A 23,248-nucleotide genomic window follows, 5' to 3' on the forward strand; every position below is an offset into this window, starting at 1 on the left:
CATGACTTTTGCAGATATGGTTTACGCTCATACAGCAACATTACACACTATCAATTACACATTACAAAAAAGTGAAATCGCAATGAGCCACCCTTTTAAAGCAATTTAACATAAGGCAGCAACATAAGAAAACAAGAAAAATATGATGGGGTATGAATACTTTCGCAAGGCACTGTAAATGTAACTCTAAACAGTTTTTGCACATTTTCCTAATTTCAAATCAAATCTGTGGTTTACAAAAAATATTTAAGGTAATGCATATCAAAAACTGCCCACATATACACCTGAGCTTTCTAAAATCTTCTTTTAAATCATTTTACAACAAACAAGCAACAGACACTGTTCAAGCATTGTTTTTTTTTGGCTCAGTAACCATATTTTATTACAGCATTCAAAAACAAGCTATATTATTAACAAAGATAAAGAAACTCCCTTTCTTAAATACTGTTAATATGATATACGTGAGGATAAAAGTCAAATTTTAGTCACAATCTTTCTTTTTCCTTTTTGTTTTATGCACATTACTGCTCTAAACGATGGTCTTTTTATTCCAAGCTGGTAAGTGGAATTGTGCTCAGTCATTAGTTTAGGACTCACACCCATGCACCAAACCCTTCCAAATCTCCATGGCAACACTGCAAACACTGGGCTTTCTTCACAGAGAGGGGTGAAATATGTAGTTAATTATTATTCCTACTTTTCCTACCCTCTCACTTCCGTTTCAGCTGTTTTGTCTATTTGCTAGCAAGGACAGAAACAACCGGAGGGCTGTTGCTGATATCTAACATGATGTTTCACCGAGACAATTAGTTCATCAATCATCTGCACCACTCCCACTGTGAGTGTTTGTGAAGGATGGGGTCACAACACACCTTCTGCCCCTTGACAATGACCAGCAGCAGGTGGCCCATCACAGCAGGGACACCTCGAGGAGCACATACAGCATCGCAAACATGCCGCCAAATATAGAAGTGCCTCATCAGGTGCCAATATGCCAACGTGTCTTCTCTTGCCTGAAAAATGACAGGATGCGCAATATATCTCATCTTCCCACACCTCGAGAAAACTCAGCTCAGGGGGAGTTACAGAATAACATTTGGTCGTGATGTGTTAGATCATACAAGAGAAAAAAGGACAGAAGTTTGTCTGATAGGATCTCAAACTATAGAGCATGCTATGACAATGTTCATACAGTCAGTGCTTGGGGCTGACAGTTCACAATTGTATTGAATGACAGGTGTGACTCTCGAATTGGCCTGTTTAAACAACTACAGAGGTTGACTGAATATGAATAACGGAAAATCAAGCGTTACTGTTTTTGCCTGTATAAATAGCAAGAGTAAACATCAAAGAACATCTTCCACAACACCCATTCATCCAGAATGCGATTTTGCATTTAAAAACACAAAAAGCAGCAATGACAAAAAATGCAAGGTCTAGAGATATATTTTTAAAAAGTAGAACTTCTTTGAACTTGAGTACCTAGAAATGCGCAAGTCACTACAAAAGATGTGAGTGCAAAAGTCAAACATTTGTCTAGTGCATGTTTACATTAAAGGGATAGTTCACCCAAAAATGTTAATTTTATTTTTATCTGCTTACCCCCAAGGCATCCAAGATGTTTCTTCAGTAGAACACAAACAGAGATTTTTAAAACAAACCGTTGCAGTCTGTCAGTGTAATAATGGAGGTGAATGGGAATCATGGCTAAAACATACAATAATAAAAAATAAAAAAACACACAAACAAAACCAAATTAAACCCTGCAGCTCGTAACGATATATTGATGTGTAAAGACACAAAACGATCAGTCTATGAAAGAAACTGAACAGTATTTATAAAGTTTTTTTTTACCTCTGATGCACTGCAATGCCTGAACTTTCAATGTTCAAATTGAGGGATAAGTGGCGGTAATGCACTTATAAGTCTGCAATCCGCCATAAAGCAAGAAGAAGAAGAAGAAGATGCCTCAGGCGCAGGCTGTGTTTTGAGGAGGCGCTCATACAGTTCAGACAGTTCAGGCATTGCAGTGCATCAGAGGTAAACCACTATATAAATACTGTTCAGGTTCTTGCACAGACCAATCATTTTGTGTCTTTACACATCAATGTATCATCACGAGCTGCAGGGTTTAATTTGGTTTTGCTTGTGTATGTTTTTTTTATTTATTATTATTGTATGTTTTAGTCGTGATTCCCTTTCACCTCCATTATTACACTGACAGACTGCAACGGTTTGTTTAAAAAATCTCTGTTTGTGTTCTACTGAAGAAACAAAGTCACCTACATCTGGGATGCCCTGGGGGTAAGCAGATAAACATCAAATTTTCATTTTTGGTTGATCTATCCCTTTAATGGGAAAACAGTGCAGTGGAATGCAAACACATATTCAGTTTGAAGCCTAAATCACAACTGACAAAATGTTATTTAATCCAGTTGAGGCAAAAGACAAACTTTAATCAAGTGTGATACAACAGTTCAATAAACAAGAACTTAAAATTAGTAATTTACATTATTTACAAGGAACAATATGTCAAGTTCATCTCTTTATTTTTTTACTCTGCCAACTGAAATAATTCCAAATTGGCCAGCGCACATTATTTTTAACAAATTGGTTGAGTGAGCAATTCAATGACTCACTTATAAGGAATCAACTGTTTTGCTACTGAATGGATTAGTGTTTTTGAATTAATAATTTAAAAGAATAATTCAGTAACTTACTAAGATGGACAGTTCACATTATCGTATGACTCAATGGCTGCATCTGGATTTGTATACTTCCCTACTTCCCTACTTTTCCTGTTGCGATTAATTGCTAATGCTTTTATCATGGTATAAAATTTAGTTTTTTTTCATAATACAGTATAACAGGTTAAATAACGTTTTTCTTATTACAAAAATAACTGAACATTTAAATACAATAAAGCAATACAGAAAAATATATAAAGTTAAAAGTTTTATACAGACTAAAGTGCAAAAGAACTATAAAGACACATAGGTATCACTTTACAATAAGACCTCATTAGTTAACCATTAACATTCACAATGAACAATAGCTACATTTGCTACAGAAGTTATTAATCTTTGTTAAAAAATACAAGTCTTAGTTCATCTCATTAAATAATACAGTTGCAACTTTCGATTTTAACAACATGTTATTAAATACTGGAATACCTAAAATTACTGAATGTTCAGAACAATTTTTCAATGGCAGTTAGTTAATTAATTAACTAATGTTAACTGATGAAGCCCTAATGTAAAGTGTGAATTAACAATAAAGAATCAAAACACTTTCAAGCAATATCTAGAGCATGTTTTAGTCCAGATTAAAATGAAAAAAGAAAAGTTTGAAAATAAATAGCCTATTAAGTCTAAATACTTAAGTATTTGGCACTGTAATGAATATCATAGTGAATGCACAAATCTGAATGGCTTTTTAAAATTATTTAAGTATGTTTTAGAAAGTAGAGCAGCTGCTTTATTTATGGGGTTACAAGGCGAAGGGCTGCATTTTCTGCAGTTTAGCGCCATCTGCTGTCAGAGAGTGAATGTGCTTTCATTCAGTGCATCTCTCACGTGATCTCCCATGTGCTTCTCATGCATGCTTGTTTACATCAGAGCACACTCTTTCAAGCAGCATACAGCGGTGTTGTGCCTTTTGACCAGTTGATGGGAATAGTATTATGAAAATGCATTCCAAATTCTGAATAATTTGTAATATATAATTATCCACGTTATTTAGAAGTGCCCACGATAACAATATTGTGCTTATTCATTACCGTGATAAATCGCATTACAGAATACCGGCACATGTCTATATACAGTACAACATTTCTTTTTTTTTTTCACAGTCTCTAAGTAATCACTTGTTCAAAAGCGATAGCTACACAGAGAGTATGCGATTTCAGATGCTGGCAGTCATCATTCCTCACTCATTAAGGTGTCACTTGTTGCCACCTACTGGTAATGCGGTGCAAATACCCTAATTCACAGACACAATCTGTCTAGAACCAGGACTAATTCCATGAATTTTTTTTATCTCTGTTTATAACCAAAATATACTTGAACATGACCACATTTTACACTCCAAAAAAGGACTGACAAGTATATTGTGCTGTGAATTTACGCTTGAATGTATGGAAGTTCAGGTCAAAGTATTCTTTCACAGCAACTGTGAATGTTTTCAAAAGGGCTGTCAAACATGGTATCTTTTTTTATTATAAAGCACTTTTTAAAGCACTGTTTTTTAATGCATGTCAGAACTTTTACCAGCGATCAAAATTTTCCACTAAGGGATTCAGTGAATTTAAAAACATTTCTCTTCAGGGCTTCAATAGAGCTAGACCATCACCTCATTTATAAGAGCCAGACATCTTCATTCAGTTCTTCTCTGTCAACTAAGTACTTCAAAATGCAAAATCTGGACTTTTTTGACATCTTCTCCATTAATTAAAAGTTTTCCTCCATCTTGGACATGACTTTGATCTACGCTTTTACAGATGTGAGTTCTACACATATTGCTTAATAAATTATATATTTCTCCACAATAACTTTTGGCAGACAAATCATCAAATTACTGGCAGACTTTCATCATCATTTAACATAAAAGCTGTGCTTTCACCACATTCTTGTCTCTGTGTTGTCTTCAGTCACAGCAGCACATAAAATAAAGGCATGGTATGCAATGCCACGGCATCTCATGGGGATGTTATAACTTCGGCCAACGTTTCTGGTGCCTCCCCTTAGCAAGCTCGCTTGCCGGGCCATTAAAGCAAAGCACTAAGCGTGAAGCATATTTGTCTTGAGCTTGGTGTGAAAAGTCTTGTTTCTTGTTTTTTACACTTCCATGCTTTTGTAATTACCAGGGCCATTGATTTCTAGGTTATGTGTGAAATAATTAAAACTGCAAATCAGAAATGCCAAGGATTTCATTGGTACAGATCAATGAGTGAAGTCAATAGGAAGAGGCAAGTCCTAGCTTTTTTTACCCAGTGATATTTCCTCTCTTTCTCTAGTTTAAAATATAGTTCTGCACCTTACATTTACCGCTGTGTCCTTAAATCCTGTACAAGCCAAATTGAATCACTTCAGATGCCTTAAGCTCTTGAGATAATCTAAGCTTCCTGAATCATATCCCCATGTCATTTACACTGATTTGTTTGCATCTGATGCTACACATAATTACTCTGCCATTTCCATTACTTGTTCTACAACCTATAACAGCAGCAATTTTTCTGTGCTGAGTGAAAAATGGCCACATAGTTGTACAATCTGCCAATTGTTTTTTTTTTTGATGCAAGTGTTTTGCCCACAAAGTTATTACATTTATTTAAAATGATTTGTGAGTTTTGCCGTTTTACTTCAGTGTTTAAAGTGATAGTTCACACAAAAATAAAAGTAAAATAAAAGTCATAATTATTTTTTACCTTCAGATATAGTTCTAATACCATATTGCTTTTTTCTTCAAAATTAGAAGTTTTGAAGTTTATAAGAAGTTTATGCTGCTGTTTATTTAATACAATGGAAATGAATGGGGATTAGAGCTTTCAAGCTCCAAAATGGACAAAAAAACATCAAAAACATCATAATAGTGGTCTATTCAACTTATGTACTATATTTCAGGTCTTCTGAAGGCATAAGTGCTTTGTGGTAAGAACATTAATCACTAAGTCATTGGTCACAATTCACTTCCATTGAAAAAAAAAAAAAATACATTCTGCTAAACATTTCCTTTTGTGTTCCACAGAAGAAAAAAGTCATTCTGTATGGGTTTCAAATAACATGAGGATGAGTAAATAATTACAAAATAAAGGTTTTATGAGTGTAATTTAATTGTATAGATATGTGAGCACCACATAAATTGGATTACTGTACATCCATAAGTTGAATGTTAATGTAAAAGCTCAAGCATTAAAAAGCATTACGGAGAGCATTTTGAAATCTAAGCTTTTTTGATCAAATTTTAAACAAAGGGCAAAGTCTGGAACATCGCCTTCAATCGTGATGCTCTGCAACCAATACAGAGCCAGAGGAACCGTTGTTACCCATAATCCAAAGAGTTCTTATCTGATTATGAATGCGTAAAGAGGATTTAGGACGTGGCATCTAAATGTTAGCCTATGCTGATTAGGTCTCTCTGGAAAGTATTATGTAACTACAGTAGCGCAGTTTAGAAGAGGGTGCCTTTGCTCTGTAAATGACAGATGGACCAGAGGGGTCCTCTAATTTAAGGACTGCATGGTGTTGAAAGTCAATTTGGTGTCATGATAATGCTCTTTGAACATCTGATGGGACACACACACACACACACAGCCGCAGAGCACAGAAGCAAAGTGGTAAATGACAGCGGAAGTCTATCTTTATAAAAGTAATGACTTTGACAGAAAGCAAAAACTACTTTACTGTCCAACTTCAACAATCATAGCTTCCACAAAAGCAGGAAGAAACATAACAAAGATCCATGTACTGAAAAAGTTAGGCTTTTTTTAGAACAAAACACAATTTGCACGGATGAAAGGTGAGTAATAAATGCTAGATCCACCAGCTGCTTCTTTCGAACACTGATAATAGTGAAGAACCACATCGACTTCTGACTGAGACTTTCCTGGGAACAGACCACAGTCGCCTGTTTTCACACACGTGAAGATGTGTGTTGAGCAGACCGGTGTTATAATTGTCTATGAAAGCTAAAAGTAGATACTTTAATAAGTGAACTAACAAAAGTGATACTTAAAAAACAAGCTAAAATACATTCCCTTGAGTCCAAACCCACTTAATAAAGTTTTATTGTACAGGTTTCCTCCCTGTTTTAACCCTCATTTATTAAAAAAGACAACACTAGTAAGCCGTCCCTAAGAAATTGAATATTGATATTTAGATGATCATTTAACAAACAAACAAATTAATACATACATGAACTTAAAAAACCTTGAAAGTAAACTTAAATACATTTTCATGACTCCGAAACCAACCAAAATAAAATAAAAGTGGTGACAAAATGATTTTAGCTTTATTGTACAGGTTTCAAATTTCATAAACCATATTTGTTAAATATGAAAATGCAAATTAACATATCTAACAAGAAATTGAATGTTGCTAATTAAATTAACACACTAAAACACAAACACACACACACACACACACACACACAAAAACTACATTTCTATGACTCTAAACCAACTAAAATTAATTTTACTTTAAGTTTTTGATACATTTTTTGTAAAGGTTTCAATGTTTTTAAACTAACGAACATTTATTAAACATGAACATGCCATGAAATGTTACAGGCAATAACACTCCAAAGCCATGAGAAATTATTATTTAAATTACCATTTATTTTACCATTATTTAAATTCCCATTTAATACACTAACTTTTGCAAAATGAAAATACTTTACCAAAAATATAGTGACATATCACACTGGTTTCCATGATATATGGGGACTCTCCATTAGGCATAATGGTTTCTCTATTGTGCAAATTGTATTTCATATCCCCTGACCCTAACCCTATACCAAAACCTACCTCTCACACAAAACGTTCAGCTTTTTCAAAACACTTCATTCAGTGAGATATATGAGCTTGTTTCCTCATGGGGACCTCACAAGGTCAAAAATTACTGGTATTACTCTACTTATAGGGACATTTGGTCCCCATAACATAGTGAATACCAGTACACACACACACACACACACACACGCACACGCACACGCACACACACACACACACACACACACACACACACACACACACACACACACACACACACACATTAAATAGAAAGGATAGCCCAAAAATGGTTTAGAATTAAAAATTAAATGTATTTCTATATAATTAAATCCATTCACACTCTATCATTATGGGATGTCCTCTAAATTTGAGGCGTTGGCAAATATACTGTTGCTTAAAAGACCTGACATTAACTGAGATAAGACCCCTCTTTTAAATCAAACCGCTTCATTTAAATCAGCCTGATAGTGTGAGCTCCAGTGTGGTGGAGGTTTGTGTTATATTTTAGCCTTATTATTCTGTTTTAAACGTAGGCATAAATACAGTGCGAGAGGTGCATTGGAACATGTAAAACTGACACTTTTAGCATGAATGCTCAGTAAGGTTATTAACTTAATTTTGAGTGAGCTCTACAATTCTGCGACAGTCACTTAAACCTACAGGGCACAGCTGTTACTCTGCAATGACAAAGATACACTGGCACTGCAGTGTATGTGAGACATATGAGACTATAAATAAATCACATATTATGAACCCAACCAATACTGAGTGAGCTTTAGGGCTTCACTATGCATTTCTATTTATTTTGAAGAATCAAGGCAGTTTTGGGCCTGATTATGCAACATGATTTAATTCCTGTTCATATTATCAAAAGGTGAAGTATGTGAAGTGTAGTTCTAGCCCATTTTTTATTGCACCAGTACAATATCAATGTTGGGAGCATTTCTAAAAAAGACATCTGAAAAATCCATTTTAAATTATTGGTGTTGGCTGATAAATATATATTTAATTGTTCATTTTCTCTGTTTTTACATGTAGATTATCTTTGCTGTCATCTAATACTCACATTCGTTCATCTCAAAATGAATGTACATTTTTCATACTGTTTATTATAATATTATGATTCCTAAATTCACTTGCAACATTTAAAACAATTGATTCCAGTGTAGTATTTCTGATTTGTTTACACAAAGTATAGAATTTTAATATTTACCATTTGTCATTTATCAGTCATGAAAGTCACTGTATCTGCTTACGGGTATTAGACAGAATATTGATTTCTCCACAATTCATATATTAAATGAATTGTATTTATAATACATGACATTGATTAAATGTTCAATGCTTATTAAACTGAATGTTTTATAAGTGGTCCTTATGTTGATATGGTATGTATTATTTAAATGTTTGGGAAAAAAAAGTAATGAAATCACCTAGGAATATGGCATTAAAAATATATAAAATACTTAATAAATATATAAATGTAGACTTACAGGGAATACCTCGAAAGATAATTATATGGCAAGGGAAATTATTCATTGACACACTTACTGAAAGCACCTTAAGCAATGCATCTGGAATGAATGTGGCCTTTCATCTCTTAGCATGCTGTTTTTACAGTTACTTTGTTTGTTTACAGCTCTGATTATAATAAAATAATGTTACCCAATGTGGTTTAGTTCCTGGAGGAAAATTCTACAGATGTGGACAAACATATGGTTTAATGTACGATGCATGACCCAACTGTATATAACGCCGCACATGCACTCCTTTACTGTACATAAAAGTACATTTCTGTCATCTCCACCTCTAGTTTCATCTAAATTCTATAATTAATCTTTAAATGAGTTTGGATTAATACATCTTGTTTTGTTTTTACCAGTCCTTCTCGGTTTGTCCTGTGAAGGACTTCCTATATTTTTCGTCCTTTGGTACAATCCCCTTGGCGAGAGAAAATGTTGTACCCTCACCTAAGGCTACTGTTGCATTAGCCAGCTGCCTATTTATAGGTGTATAGCGTCAAGGTGCAACACTCCCAAATGATTCTCTCTCCTCTGTGAATGTTACCTCTGTAAGTCAAGACCACAACAATACATCAAGCTGCATGTGTGCTTGTTTGTGTGAATGTGAATCTGTGCCTGTGTGTGAACTGACCATTACATTTATTATTCATGGCCAATGTTTGAAAAGAACTGATTCAGGAGGTGATGCATGCTGGGGTTTCACTTTGATTACCACAGTTTTTCTCTTTCTCAGTCCAGTCAAAAGCTGCACTGAACTCTACCCTTTATCTGACACCCTAAACAATGTGTCAATCATCCCTTTTCCTTTTTTTACCTGTGTTCACTGGGAAGGAAGCGTGGTAAATGATTGCTGGGTGTTGTAATGTTTGGACACATTAGTGGAGATTCCTCTGAGGAGATGTAATGAGATCTCTGCATGTGTGCGAGCAGTGTCGCAGCGCTGGGTGGGTGATTCGAGTGTGTAATGGTCCTTTACTGACCAGGGAAATATCGGATCAAGAGCATTATTGTTATTTTTTCTACTCACTCTCACTCTTCTCTCTCACTCTGTAAAGGTTCTGTAGCTTAAAGCTGAACTATGTTAAAATCAATTCTGTCTAGAAAAATAAGTAATTTGGTTTGACAAAATGAACAACTACTGTTCCTCCCTTTTCTGTTTTTCCAATTGCAGACAAGGGGCGTGGTCAACATTGATTCAACCAGTTTGGAGGTGGTACTGTATATTTGTCTAGCCAATAGGAACCTGTTTGACACTGCCAATCTATTTTTCAGCAGCCTTGGTTTCCAAAATTTCTTTTTTCATAGAGATTTTTTAAAAAAAGGATTGTTTTTGCAAATGTTTTTGAATCGCAAAAATGCTACAAATGTTTACAAATTAATTTAAATGTGGTTATTTTTAGCTTTTGATACATTATACTTGAATGCATTAAAAATGAAAATACCACTAAATACCGATAACACTAGACTGAAAAATGTAACATTTTAAAATTCTTCTGGTTAACACATTAACTTTGGCAGCCCTAAATTACTAACACTAAACTACGAAATAAGTACAATTAAAACGAACGCATCTAACTTATACTGAAAAGACAAACTGACTGAAAAGAAATTAAATTAATTAGACTTCTCTCATGTTTGCCACAATCAATCTGGAGTGTGTTTCCCAAAAGTTCCAATCTTGTTCAATGGAACTTACGACTATATTTAGCTAACAATGATTTTGTGAAACGCACCCCTGTTTGGTGACACAAAAATGACATGATCCAGCTTTAAATTGCCATGGTTTCTCCACAACATGCGCATATGTTGATGTGAGGGATTTCCTGTGAATATAAAGAGGCTTCCCTCATTCAAACTGCATGAGGGTCTAAGGCAAAGATCTATGAGCAAGCTGTTGTTCATACATTTGGGAACACAAACGCACACACTATACACTCCAAGCATGTAATTTCCTCTTTGTGCCTTTGCATAATGTTTAGAAAGCCTTAACAGAGCACTGACAAACACAAATGACTCTCCCTCACTTGCCTGTGAGGTAAAATCAAGGCATTACCACAGTGTTCCCAGACAACAGTGAGTGTCAGAGTTCTTATAATCCACACCCAGTGCAGAAAACTGCCGATGCCTTCTATATTACAACAATCTCCCTGCTCTTTCCATCATGAGCCTGTATCATAAATTAAGTGGGTGGAGGCAGGCTGAAATTGAATCAGCCATGATTCCCATATAGGTGGAGGAAATGTCCAACAAAACAGATGACGCTGCATTTGTGGTAAATACAACATGCACTGCAGGACGTCCAAAATGGTTATGCTAACATCTCTATATTTCCATCATGTCTCACATCCAGGTAGTTTTGTCATACTTTAACAGGATGCTTTATATGATAAGCTTTCTCAGATGTGAAATATAATCCGTGCTGAGCTCTATGCTGGATACTCCTTGTAAATGATCAGTGATTCAATTTCATCTGCGTTCCCCCCAGCCAATGGTTGACTTAGAGTGCACTGTACACCCATAGATACAGGCACACATTAGAAGCTAGACGGGACATACAACCAGTGGTTCTCGCTGCATTGTGAGCAAGTACAATGAATGATCAAATGAATGTAATCGGATAGATGTATCATTGTGTGAGATGAAAGGAACATCGCCTTCTTACATATACAAACAACAGCATTCAGAAATTCAGCAAACATTAAAAACCATGCATTTCTTGTATGATTATGTTCATAAGTTTTAATGTGACATACATAGTCACTCTGACTCAACTAGCAGAGCTGTTCTTGAACACATTGCATACGACAGCTTACTGCCAACTGGTGCCAACTGTCTGTGATCCGTAACGGCAAAACAAGCTCTTCCACCACAGACGAAAACTGTTGCAGCATCAAAACTTATTGCATTTTTTGAACCCACTGTACTTTTTACACTAACAAAAAAAGGTTATTTCCCTACTACTGAAATTAGGATTACACCTAATTTGCAAAACAACATTTTTGCAAAGCATTTTAATAGTAGGCATACATATGATCAATTTAGATATTTTTGTTACCACTAGAGCAATATAATAATAATATTCAGATACAAGCGCTCTGTTCCAAAACCATTTTGAGACCATTTAAGTGAGATGCTGTTGTTGCACAATTTTAACCAAAATCATAGCATTTAGCTTTCTTGAAGAAGGAAATGCCAGAATGCACTGCATTGATTGTAACTTCCAATATCTAAGATGGCAGACAAAGTTAGAAAAATAAATGTATAACGTGCATATACTGTATACGTATACAAACGTATAATGAACATATAATTTAAAAACAATACAAAATCTGTCCTCAAAACATCATTACAAGAGGTTTATCAACATTGTTTGGAAGACTATTGTTTTGCTGTCTCTCTCATTAAACGGATTATTTATTTTATTTTAAAAAAGTTACACAGTGTGTAGACACAGCTCACACAAAAATAATGTTGGTCAGTACAGTTAATCCCATTGCTAAATCTGTAAGGAAATCTTCCACCTTTATGCGAAATTCCTAATTGAATGAGTACTATCGAAATGACTGGATTTCACACCTTTATTGCGAGTTTAGCTTAGCAACATGCTAACTTCAAATATTCTAGTGTCAAAATAGTTAAAACATGCCTATGACGTTCTGGTCACTAATAAGGTTCCATTCTTAGAAGACAGCTGTCTAGTGAACAAAATAGCTACTAGGTTTGGGTACAAAACAGAAAAATAATTTGTGCTTTTAGCTTAGCAACATGCTAACACATCAAACTCTACAGCTGAATTTCTTGTGCAGTAAGCCAATGTAGAGCATTCCAAATTGGTAATTTATAATGGTTAAGATGCTCTCTTAGAAGCATGCAACCTGTAGCTCACTAGGTTTGGGAACAGAGCTGTAGAACAGTAAAAACAACCAAATGTACTGATGAAACAGAACACACACTGAAGCTGAACTGCACGTCATTGTTCATAAGGAAGGGCTTGTGTTGTTACATGATAGTGATTATTGGCGAACTGCCAAACAACCCTTGAGGCTCAGACTGTCTCGTTGTTTAACACGGCACCTTACCTTAGCAGCAACTGAGGAACTTGGCTTCTCCAAAAGATCCCAAAGTTTCTTCCTCTTGTCGGAGCAGCAGGTGTTATCAAATTCCCCCTCTCCTTCCCTCTCTCTCAAAGTCTCTGCCTCTCTCCTAAGCTCCTCGTTCATCTGCTCTTTCTTCTGATGGTAGCGAGCCTGGCAGCATGACTCCAGGTAGATTTCATCAATGCCCCAGTAATCAAGCTCTTGCCCAAAAGACAGAGCACACATTTCCTCCATCATGTGCAACTTTCCAGTTCTGTAAAAATTCAAGATGGATGTGAACGCACCAGGGTGTCTGTCGAAGAAGTACTCGTTCTCGTTCAGGCAGTAGTCATCACAGACCTCCATTAGAGACTCGTGGGTGTTACAGTCTCTGAGCTTTCCTAATCTTGTTCTGGGAAGCCGGTCCAAGGTCCGCCATAAGACCTCATGGTTGAGGCCCCCAACGTTGAGACGGACCCTTCTGGAGCGGGCCTTTGTCCGGATGATCTCGATAGGCTCAGGTGGAAGCGAAGCCGCAGATCTTCCTCCAGGTTTTGGAACCCCAAGTTCGGTCTTCTCTGCCATTGTGTGCAAGGAGACAGGCGGCTCTTGCCAGGAAGAGGTGTGAAGAGGAAAATCAACCAGAAGATAACTGGACAAAGACTACTATGTTGGGTCCTCCTTAGACGAGTCCCTCCATGACTGTGAAAAAAGACAGACACCTGTTGTTTCCAACGTGAAATTACATTTTTTTTCCAGGCAGTGGAAAATATTCCAGCTCATAATTAATTAGGAAATCTCCCTCCTTTGAGATCCATTAGGAATATGTCAGATTGTACTGTAATTGATTTGCAAAGTACATCTGGAAGCAGAACTAAATGCCAGCTTTAGATGCGTTTTACATATCACCAGCCATGCCCTGTATGTAAAGAAGAAGCTTAAGCTCCGGTATACTTCACCAAAGCCTAAGCTAAGAGAATAGAGGCACATCTTGTTTAAACTAAATAGATTTAGTAAATAACACAAGTATTATCTCGTTGCCACATTCAATATTCATCATTGGCCTTCTATCATTTCAAGGTTACTTTCAGGCTTCTAATGTAAGCCGATATGTGAGCGGATATAATGGATGTCAGAGCATGCAGACCTCTTTTTTCTTTCTTAAACAAATAAAAAGCATCAATTTAAGAACCTCTTTTTTTATTTTTTGCATTTTCTGGCATTAACTGCACTATTTATTTATTTTTTCTACCTGATCCTTTAAAACTGACAATCATTGGTGTGATATTGTAATGATTCTGTCATACTGAAAAAAAGACTAATAAAACAAGTTAATTTAGAAATATTTTACATTAAAAGGTTACAGATAATTTGTATTTGGTACTAATTGTAAGGACAGAAAACTGCAAAGATGCAACAGTTTCAGTGACCCAAACCGTCTCTTACTCTTTCATTATCATCCATAATCATTACATTATTTTATTTTATTTTAGAAGCCAATCTACCAAAGCAATAAAGTAAGATATATTCCCCAAAATATCAACGTTTACAACTTGTCCATCTGTACCACTATGTCTCTCACATTAAGAGTGTTGTCAAACGCATCAGCGTCTATTAAAACCGTTCTGCTGTATGCGTTGCATTGACAAGGGGTTGCCTTTAACTTTGTAGCCTTGCTATGACAAAATAAACCTATTCTAAAAAACATATATCCGTTCACTTCATCTCAGCTGTTCCACTCAAACAAGTGACGTCCAGGCATCACGACTTGCCATTACAATGTTTATGCAACAATTTATATTCCTTACCTTCCTGAAGTAAACCACCGTTTGCATATACAAACCGCTGTGTGCGCAAACGGGAGAAAAGACGCCTGCGGGTTTCCTCTAAGATTCCTAGCTCTCAACGGAGGCTTCAGTTATCACCGGACATGTGTTCTACATTTTGTTCAACGTGAAAAGGGTGAGGAGATCTCACAGAACACCGGGAAATCTCTGGAACTAAAAGAGCTCCCCTTGTCTCGCTAAGAGCACTGCTCCATCGATGGCTTGATATGGTGAGTCGGGATGTCTGCAGATGTCGGACGCGTAAAAGCGGAGGGTGCGCGCAGTGTGTGTGGAGCTGCAGAATGACACTGAGCGCGCGCGTGTGTGTCTGTGTGCGCGTGTGGACGGAATGGATCGTCTGAAGCACGAGCTGCATCACAGCCTAGAGGTGAAACCTAATTGGATTGGTCTGTACATCAGCAAGGGCAGCAGCAGATCAACTTCAGCGGGAACTCTCTCTCTCTCTCTCTCTCTCTCTCAAGAGTTAAATGGTCCACCACAAGCATGCAAGGTGAGATATCAGTTTTGCCACCTTTAGGCTTAAAATAGCCTTATTGGGTTATTGTAGTTATTATCCAAGTTTACGTACATGAAGAGGCATAAAATGAAAATAATAAATCAATATTGATTACCTGTAAAATGTCTGTCCCAAGCTGAAGTGAAAATAATCTTAAAGTTCTATTACATACATTTTATAAAAAACAAAATCAATCAACAACTTGTTTTTTTACTCATATTTGTGCGTGTGTTTAATATTATTTGAAATATATAATAATTTCACATAATATAACTGTAATACACAATTATGATAATTTAACAACAATATACATGTAATGTATAATATATATTTTATAAAGTAATTTAACATCATATTAATACTTTTATATTCATTTAATTATAATAACTTATAATATTATTTATAAGTGTATATATGAATATATATAAATAACATGTAAACAAATATGATGGTTTGTACAGGGAATACCTCTTTCTTTAAGGTGATTAATACTTTTTACTTTACAAAAAATATATATTTTACAAATTTACACTAAAAGTATATACACATTGCCTTATATATTATATTAACTGTTATTTAGATTTTTTTTATATAAGGAAATTCTAACTTCTAAAAATATTTGAATATTTTACAGTAAAATGACATTTTATAATGACGAGTTTTAAAATATAATTAAATTTTTGTAAACCATAAGGTGATTGACAGCTCAAAATGTAACAGGTTTTTACTGGTGTACTATATTTTACTGTATTATGTTTCCATTAAAAAAAAAGACAGATAATAATGAATAAATCTATACTGATTATCACCAGGTGTGACTTGAAACCTCAATGTCTTAAAGTAGGCTCAAATGGACACCAACAGTGTCAGCTTTACTGAAGCCAGTGCCAACAAGATATTGACCTTTTTTATGACTGGCAGCAGTCAATATGTGATATGTATCTTGGCACTAAGCTATATACGTATGTACTGCATTACTACCGTAGCAGATATTTTACAGAGTATAAGAAAACACTTTGCTATGCAGTGGTGGCAGTGGGTCCTTGTTTTTATTCCATTTGCCTTGGGGAGCCATGTATATGGCATGAAGTGTGATTTAAAATGTATAACAATACGTGAGGATATGTAGTCACAGCAATTTTTAGAAATAAAGCAGCTGTATTGAGTTTCAGGTAGTGTTGAATGACCTGCCTGGGTCTGTGCTGTTAAAGTTCCCTGCATAACAGTAATTAAGCCTCTAAAACTGCATCTGCTTTGTCTTTCAAACAGGGCCAAGTGGAAAAAAAGCTGAAAGGATGCAATAGTTTGGAGACCATCCATCCATACGCATGAGGTGTCACAGGACTACAGGAGAAACAATGGTTGAGGAACAAATGGTGCGTGCTATAAATATGTTCTGTGAGTATCAAAGGGGCCTAGTTTGATTTCAATGGACATTATACTGCGGCTCACTGGCGTTGGTCTGTGAATGATACTTGAAAGGGAATAAAGGGTGACATTTACATACAGTATACATTTATTTTTAGATGTTTGACTAGTATGGCCAAAACGATTAACAAATCGAAAAACAAGTCACAAATCAAAAGTCACACACTGTTTTCTAGTACATTATATAATTGCCTTTCTCCCAAATGTTATAACATATATTTATAATTATATAGACATTTATATTGACAATTATGTATTTATAGTATTTTTTGTTCATTTATGAAAGTAATACATATAGGTAATACTAGCATTTATAAAATGATTCATTAAAACAACATATAATTTGCTTTTTATTTAAAATAAGTCACACAACTCACCTAGTGGTTAGAGAAATGTGTCACTTGACATTTTTTTCTGACCACTGCATTTTTGTGAAGCCAAACAGTGCGGTGTGTGTGATTGATGATCAAGCCTCAAATGATGGATGATCAATACATCTGCATTGATTTTTCTGACTCCTGTGTATAGTCTGCTATGAGACATAATGTGAGGGTGAAGGACAAGGTGGAAAAAATAAGCAAAATAGTGTCAGACAATAGCAATAGACAATTTAATAAGGAGTTGTAATCTACTGTGACTGCAGGTCAATAGAAATGTGCTAGTCAGCTGCCTACATCACTGCACCCTAACAAGGAAATATCTAGCTGCTATGCCTGTCTGTCTTAACCACAGTTTGGGACCAGTTCATACAGGTTTATGTTTATATTTAAACATTCAATAGGCTTAGACAATACAGTTACACTTTTTTATTTATTTCATGAAGACCTAGATAACCTGTGATTCCTTATGATATACAATCTTTTATTTATAGTATAATTACCTTTTTTTTTGGTTCCACTTTATATGTGGTGGCCTTAACTACTACATTTGTACTTACATTTAAATTAATAATTGTGTACGTAATTGTTTTTACATTGTACTTACATTTAAAAAAAAATACCTGTAATTTCATCTGCAATTAATTTCCCTTACACCTCTAGGGATGTAGAATGTGTTCATGGAGAATATGTGCTTTATAAGTACTAATAAACAGCCAATATGTTAATAGGCATGCTAAAAAGCAACTTGTTAATAGTGAGAACTGGTCCCTATACTGAAGTGTTACCGTACATTCTACTTATTTTAAATTTTTTTGATGTAAGTAGTAGTTAAGGTCCCCTTTTCATACATGTAAAGCTACAGAATGAGATCAGTTTATATCGGTTTCTGTAAATAGTATGTATTTCTCAATATTAAAAAAAGTTATATTAAACTTGTATTATAATAAAATGTATTATACACTTCAACTGAACCATACATACAGTACATATATAATTATAATTGATTGTAATCTTATAGTATATGACTTTTTTTTAAGTAATGGGATGTTTTTCTTTAAAATGATTTATTTATATTAGAGTTTATGTAGAAAATAAATACAGAATGTAATTATAATTGTTCATAATATTATTTATAACAATTTATAAAAGTTAGTTTCGCTTTTATTTTTTACATTTCTTTAAGATGCTGAACACGGAAATCACATTACCATTCATCATAAACAGTAAAAAAATATATACTTATACAAGCTAATATGTTATTACTCATGCACAAAAATGATATGGTGTGTAATTATGCACAAAACAGAGCTAAAAACAACAGTTTAACATAAACAGTCACCAAAAGCGTGTAAGCCAAAATTTCAGAAATGTACGACAACGTGAGATGATTTGTCCCACAATGTTGAGGAATGTTCTAGAAATCACTAGAATGTTACAGAAACTTCTAGAATGTTCCCATCCTTGCAAAAGCAAAATGTCTTTAAAAAACTTGCAAAATTAGTACAAAAACTTACCTGTACTAAACCAGTGTATCATAATTAATTAATTAATGATATGTATGTATGCATGTATATATGTATCACAGTCCATCAGAAAAGTCCTGCAGCTCAGTCTATAGTGCCATTTGTTGACATCGGTATTACCAGTGTAAATAAGGCAGGCTGATTTTCTGTTGTCTAGAGGCACTCTGGGCCCTTGTGAACAATAATTAAGTGATACTGAGCTTCTGCATCTTTAATTATAAACTTTCTGCCAACATTGTGTCAAAGCACTCAGCGTTACCAAGACTACAAAACATTTTGGGAATGTAATGCATGTTTAATACTCAGTATCATGTGGGCATGTGTGTGTAGGCAGTTGCCATAGAAACACCAATCCTAGCATCATGCACAAGTAACATTTTGGCACAGCAAAAGGGTAACAGTATGCCTCAGAGCTAGAATTGCATGATGCCATCAATACATCTGATTGACTTTGATTAAAAAAGAAAACATGATGGCCTGTAAAAGTGTACATACTTGACACCTAAAAGAAAATGCAAGCATATGCATTTGTCATGTGTGCATGCCAGTGTTGGTATGTGCATGCTTGTGTTTGTGGGAGGGTGTTTATAGTGGGAGCGTTTATGGTGGGATTTAAGAAATAGTTTCAGCTTAACAGGTAGTTGCCCACACCAATACCCATTTGTTCCATCCAAATATACACAGTGCTGGATACTCTTTCTATGAGACCAAAATAAACAGCATAACGTATAAACTGAAATGCTAATAGTTTCATATAGACGTCGTTGAAGCATTGCAGTGCTGCTAGCTTGGGAGTTTGTGCAAGACAATTGATGCTAGCGATCTTCTGTTTATTTACTCGGTGTGTATGTGCATGGCATTAAATTATCAGAGAGCCGAGTGTTAGCGGGGGAAGACTGACGGCTATAATTTAAGAGAATTTCTGTGGGAAGGAGAGGCGGGAGGGACCGCTCAGTTAAATTATACTAATAAGCGCCCAATCGATGCAGGACCCCTTGCTAAAAATAGAAGCATGCCCTGTTGGAAATAACACAGAATGGCTGAGGTAGGAAATACTGCCACTGTTTTTTGGTGCCAACCGAACGTGCTTCTGTCAGGCGACATTATAAATTAAGTGACCTGGAGTGATGTACTTTTCAATTCAATGATTAATAGATTTCTGAAATGCAAGGCGAAAGAAATGCATTAATGAAGCAGCCGTTGGTCAAGCAGCCATGCAGGCCAGGAGGAGGGGAGAGACGGTTGATGTCTACAGGAAAAAAGCAATGGGACCCATCCATTTGTTTGCTGGTGTATTTTTAGGCTCTGAAGCAACATTCAAAAAAGCCACCGCACTGGAGGACATTATCTTACAGAGAAATCTCAGTTCTGGATAACAGAAATGAAACACTTGACTGGTTTGAACCATAGACTGTATAAAAACAAGTTTGAACATGTCTCCAGCTGGCTTTCCATTGCATGTGTTTTTTTTTTTTGCTCTCCAGATTTTCATTTTGGTGCCCTAACACCAGGGAAAATAAATTACTCTATGAGGATCTAGAGTTATTATGGTAAAGGAAAATAATTCAATTTTAATTATTTTATTACATTGTCCAACAAAAAGTCCATCAATAGACATTCTAGACTTTTTTCTAAAAAGTAATACAAAAGTTTCAGTTCCACCACAGTGTAATTTCCACCTATATTTCATTTCATTTCGTTTCATTTAATTTAATTTTTCCTTTTTTTTCTAAAAAGTAATAGCAATAGTGTAATTTCCACCAGTGTCATTTACACAACACACAACACACATTTCATTTCCCCAAAAAAGTCCAGTTCTAGATATTTTTCTTTTCTCTAAATAGTAATAAAAACAATGTAATTTCCACACCTTTTAAAAATATTTACTGTTCTATTTAATTTCATTTATTATTTTCCTACAGAAACTGCAACAATAGAAATTTTTCTTTCTTTAAGTTATAAAACAGTTCTAGATATTTTTTTCTCTCTAAAATAAAAACTGTTTAATTTCCACAACTTATTGAAAATATTTACAAAAAATATTTACTGTTCTATTTAATTTCATTTAATTTTTTACTACAGAAGGTTCAACAATAGACATTCTAGACATTCTTTATTTTTCCTTAAGTAATACAACTGTAATTTCCACTTCTCAAATCATTTACTGTTTAATTTAATTACATTTTATTCCAACAAAAAGTCTAATAGACATTCTAGAAAATGGGGGGTGACTGGTAAGGGGTTAAAAAAGAAATAAAACAGTATAATTTCCGCCAATTCTCAAATTATTTACTTATTTTCTTATTTAATTTAATTAAATTTTTTTCCAACAATAAGTTATAATAATGTAATATAACAACAATAGACATTCTAACCATTCTTTATCTAACTTTTTTTTTTTTGTGGTCTTGTTAAAGCTTGGAAGTTCAATGATATTTACATTGAATTCTCTTGTTTTCTTCATCACATCACATCTCATATTTCTTCACAAGCTCTTAACAAGTTCCCTGACACTGTTCACTACTTGATAGTCAAGTACACTAACTGTACTTAACTTTTTGGGGGGCAAAATTGCTTGTTGTAGTGGAAATGAAGACGATTTTGAAGAGTTATGATTTTGAAAAAAGTGTTTTCACACAATTAAAATTGAAATGGTTTATTACGTAACTACTTGGTTAGACTAAAGCCTGGGACGAAGCGATTCATTTCATACATTGTGATTTAAACCACATACTGTTCTATGTTAAATGAAAAATAAATAAATGTATTTTAAAAACATCTGGTCAAATGGCAAGCAACTTTTTCTGTATTAATTTTGGACCCTGTTTATTTGTTTCTACACAGATGTTATGTAACAAATGCTGAAAGCAAAATTGATGGGCAATATGGACTTGCTTCACATTATAATTACTGTAGCAACAAACTTATGGAGGTGATTTGTCAAACGCTGAACTAGACAGGTGTGCTTAACCAGCATATTCAAACACTTGTTTCACGTTTGTAGTAACAAGGCCACACATAGCGCCATCACTTGCTATCTTTCTCAAGAATCCTCAACAGTCATACACACTCACGCATGCACACACATACACACAGGCAAAGTGAGGCACACACACAGAAAGACTCGCGTTAGATGTGCCCACACAAACTTTCTGTGAATACTAACAGCCTTCCTCGAGTATATGATCCACTTCATTTTGCATCTGTGTTAGACTGTTATCTTCTCAGCTGCACCTCAATGAATGACTTTAATTATTGTATAACAGCAAGTACATTTTTTTTAAAGTATGAAGTAAGCAGTTTTCTTTATATTATAAAGAAATTGGACTATCCTAATTAGGCTTTGAATTAAGGTTGTATAATGATGTCTCTGAAAATGGGATTGTTTCTGAAACTGTAAATGAAAATGGCTGAAGGCTAAATATAAAAGATAATTGAAATTTACTGCAAGCCAAAAATGTATTTTAATTCTAAATCTATAGTAGAGGTGTCCCCGACTAAGGATTTTCTTAGTTGAATCAGAATTTTCGAATCTTGCGATACGTCATGGGCAGGGTGACGTAGAGACCAGAGAGCTTCAAAGCATGTGCGGTGGATACAGTGGCAGCTTCTGGTAGAATGAGGGCAGTCCTTGCAGGGATGCCGGAAGTATGGCAGGAGACACAGCATTTCGTTCCCTCTGGGAACTAGGGTTACATATGTAATCTTGATGCGTATCCCCTTTGGGAACTCGAGAGAAAAGGAGCCAGGAGTGATGCAAAATGCAGGTTTAGAACCTGACAAGTAAATGGAGTGGACATTCTGCAGCGTCCTGAAGGCCAGCTTCTGGAGGAGTGAGCCTTGACCCCCTAAAGGAGAGGGGAGATCAGAGGACTCAAGGCTATGGATAGCATCCCTATCCTCAGCGCACCGTGTAGGAAACATGTAACTAGTGGGTCTCTCCTGAAAGACCAACCACCGAGAGGGGCGTGGTAAGCAGCTAGAGCTGTCAGTTGCCGCATCAGAAAGTGAAGGTTCACTTCAAGGAGTACAGTTTCCTCGTGGAAGGAACTCTGGACTGGAGAATGGTCTCAGCAACCTCAGTTGAGAGACCGGAACTTAAGAGCTTACTTAGAGCCACTATCTCAGTGCCCTGAAGCGGAGGACCAGCAGGGAACAGAAGAGACCTCCGAAGAGGTAGTGAGCCTCCCAGTACCGCTACATTTCTGGGCGGAGACAGAGAAGCACTCGCTGGAGACTGCTGCGCCCTGAATCACCTCTGCGCCCTGAAAGTGAAAGTGACGTGACATTCAGCCAAGTATGGTGACCCATACTCAGAATTTGTGCTCTGCATTTAACCCATCCGAAATGCACACACACAGAGCAGTGAACACACACACACACACTGTGAGCACACACCCGGAGCAGTGGGCAGCCATTTATGCTGCGGCGCCCAGGGAGCAGTTGGGGGTTCGATGCCTTGCTCAAG

At 35.6% G+C, this 23,248-nt stretch overlaps 2 protein-coding genes across 2 annotated transcripts in view; one reads left to right on the plus strand and one right to left on the minus strand.

The window, feature by feature from the left end:
• The window catches only part of kcnb2b (potassium voltage-gated channel subfamily B member 2b), a 123,042-nt gene extending 107,644 nt beyond the window's left edge, over positions 1-15,398 (minus strand). The window contains exons 1-2 of the mRNA XM_059524485.1: positions 14,915-15,398; positions 13,110-13,808 (exon numbers count right to left, since the gene is read on the minus strand). Coding sequence (XP_059380468.1) covers positions 13,110-13,691 — 582 coding nt within the window. The 5' untranslated portion in view covers positions 13,692-13,808; positions 14,915-15,398. The remainder of the gene's footprint in view (positions 1-13,109; positions 13,809-14,914) is intronic.
• Positions 15,399-16,497: 1,099 nt separating this feature from the next.
• Positions 16,498-23,248, plus strand: part of LOC132115702 (transient receptor potential cation channel subfamily A member 1-like) — a 71,964-nt gene continuing 65,213 nt past the window's right edge. Inside the window, exon 1 of the mRNA XM_059524114.1 lies at positions 16,498-16,825. The gene's annotated coding sequence lies outside the window, so the exon portion shown is untranslated. The remainder of the gene's footprint in view (positions 16,826-23,248) is intronic.

The sequence above is a fragment of the Carassius carassius genome, chromosome 35 (assembly GCF_963082965.1).
Source record: "Carassius carassius chromosome 35, fCarCar2.1, whole genome shotgun sequence".
In the NCBI taxonomy this organism is placed as follows: domain Eukaryota; kingdom Metazoa; phylum Chordata; class Actinopteri; order Cypriniformes; family Cyprinidae; genus Carassius; species Carassius carassius.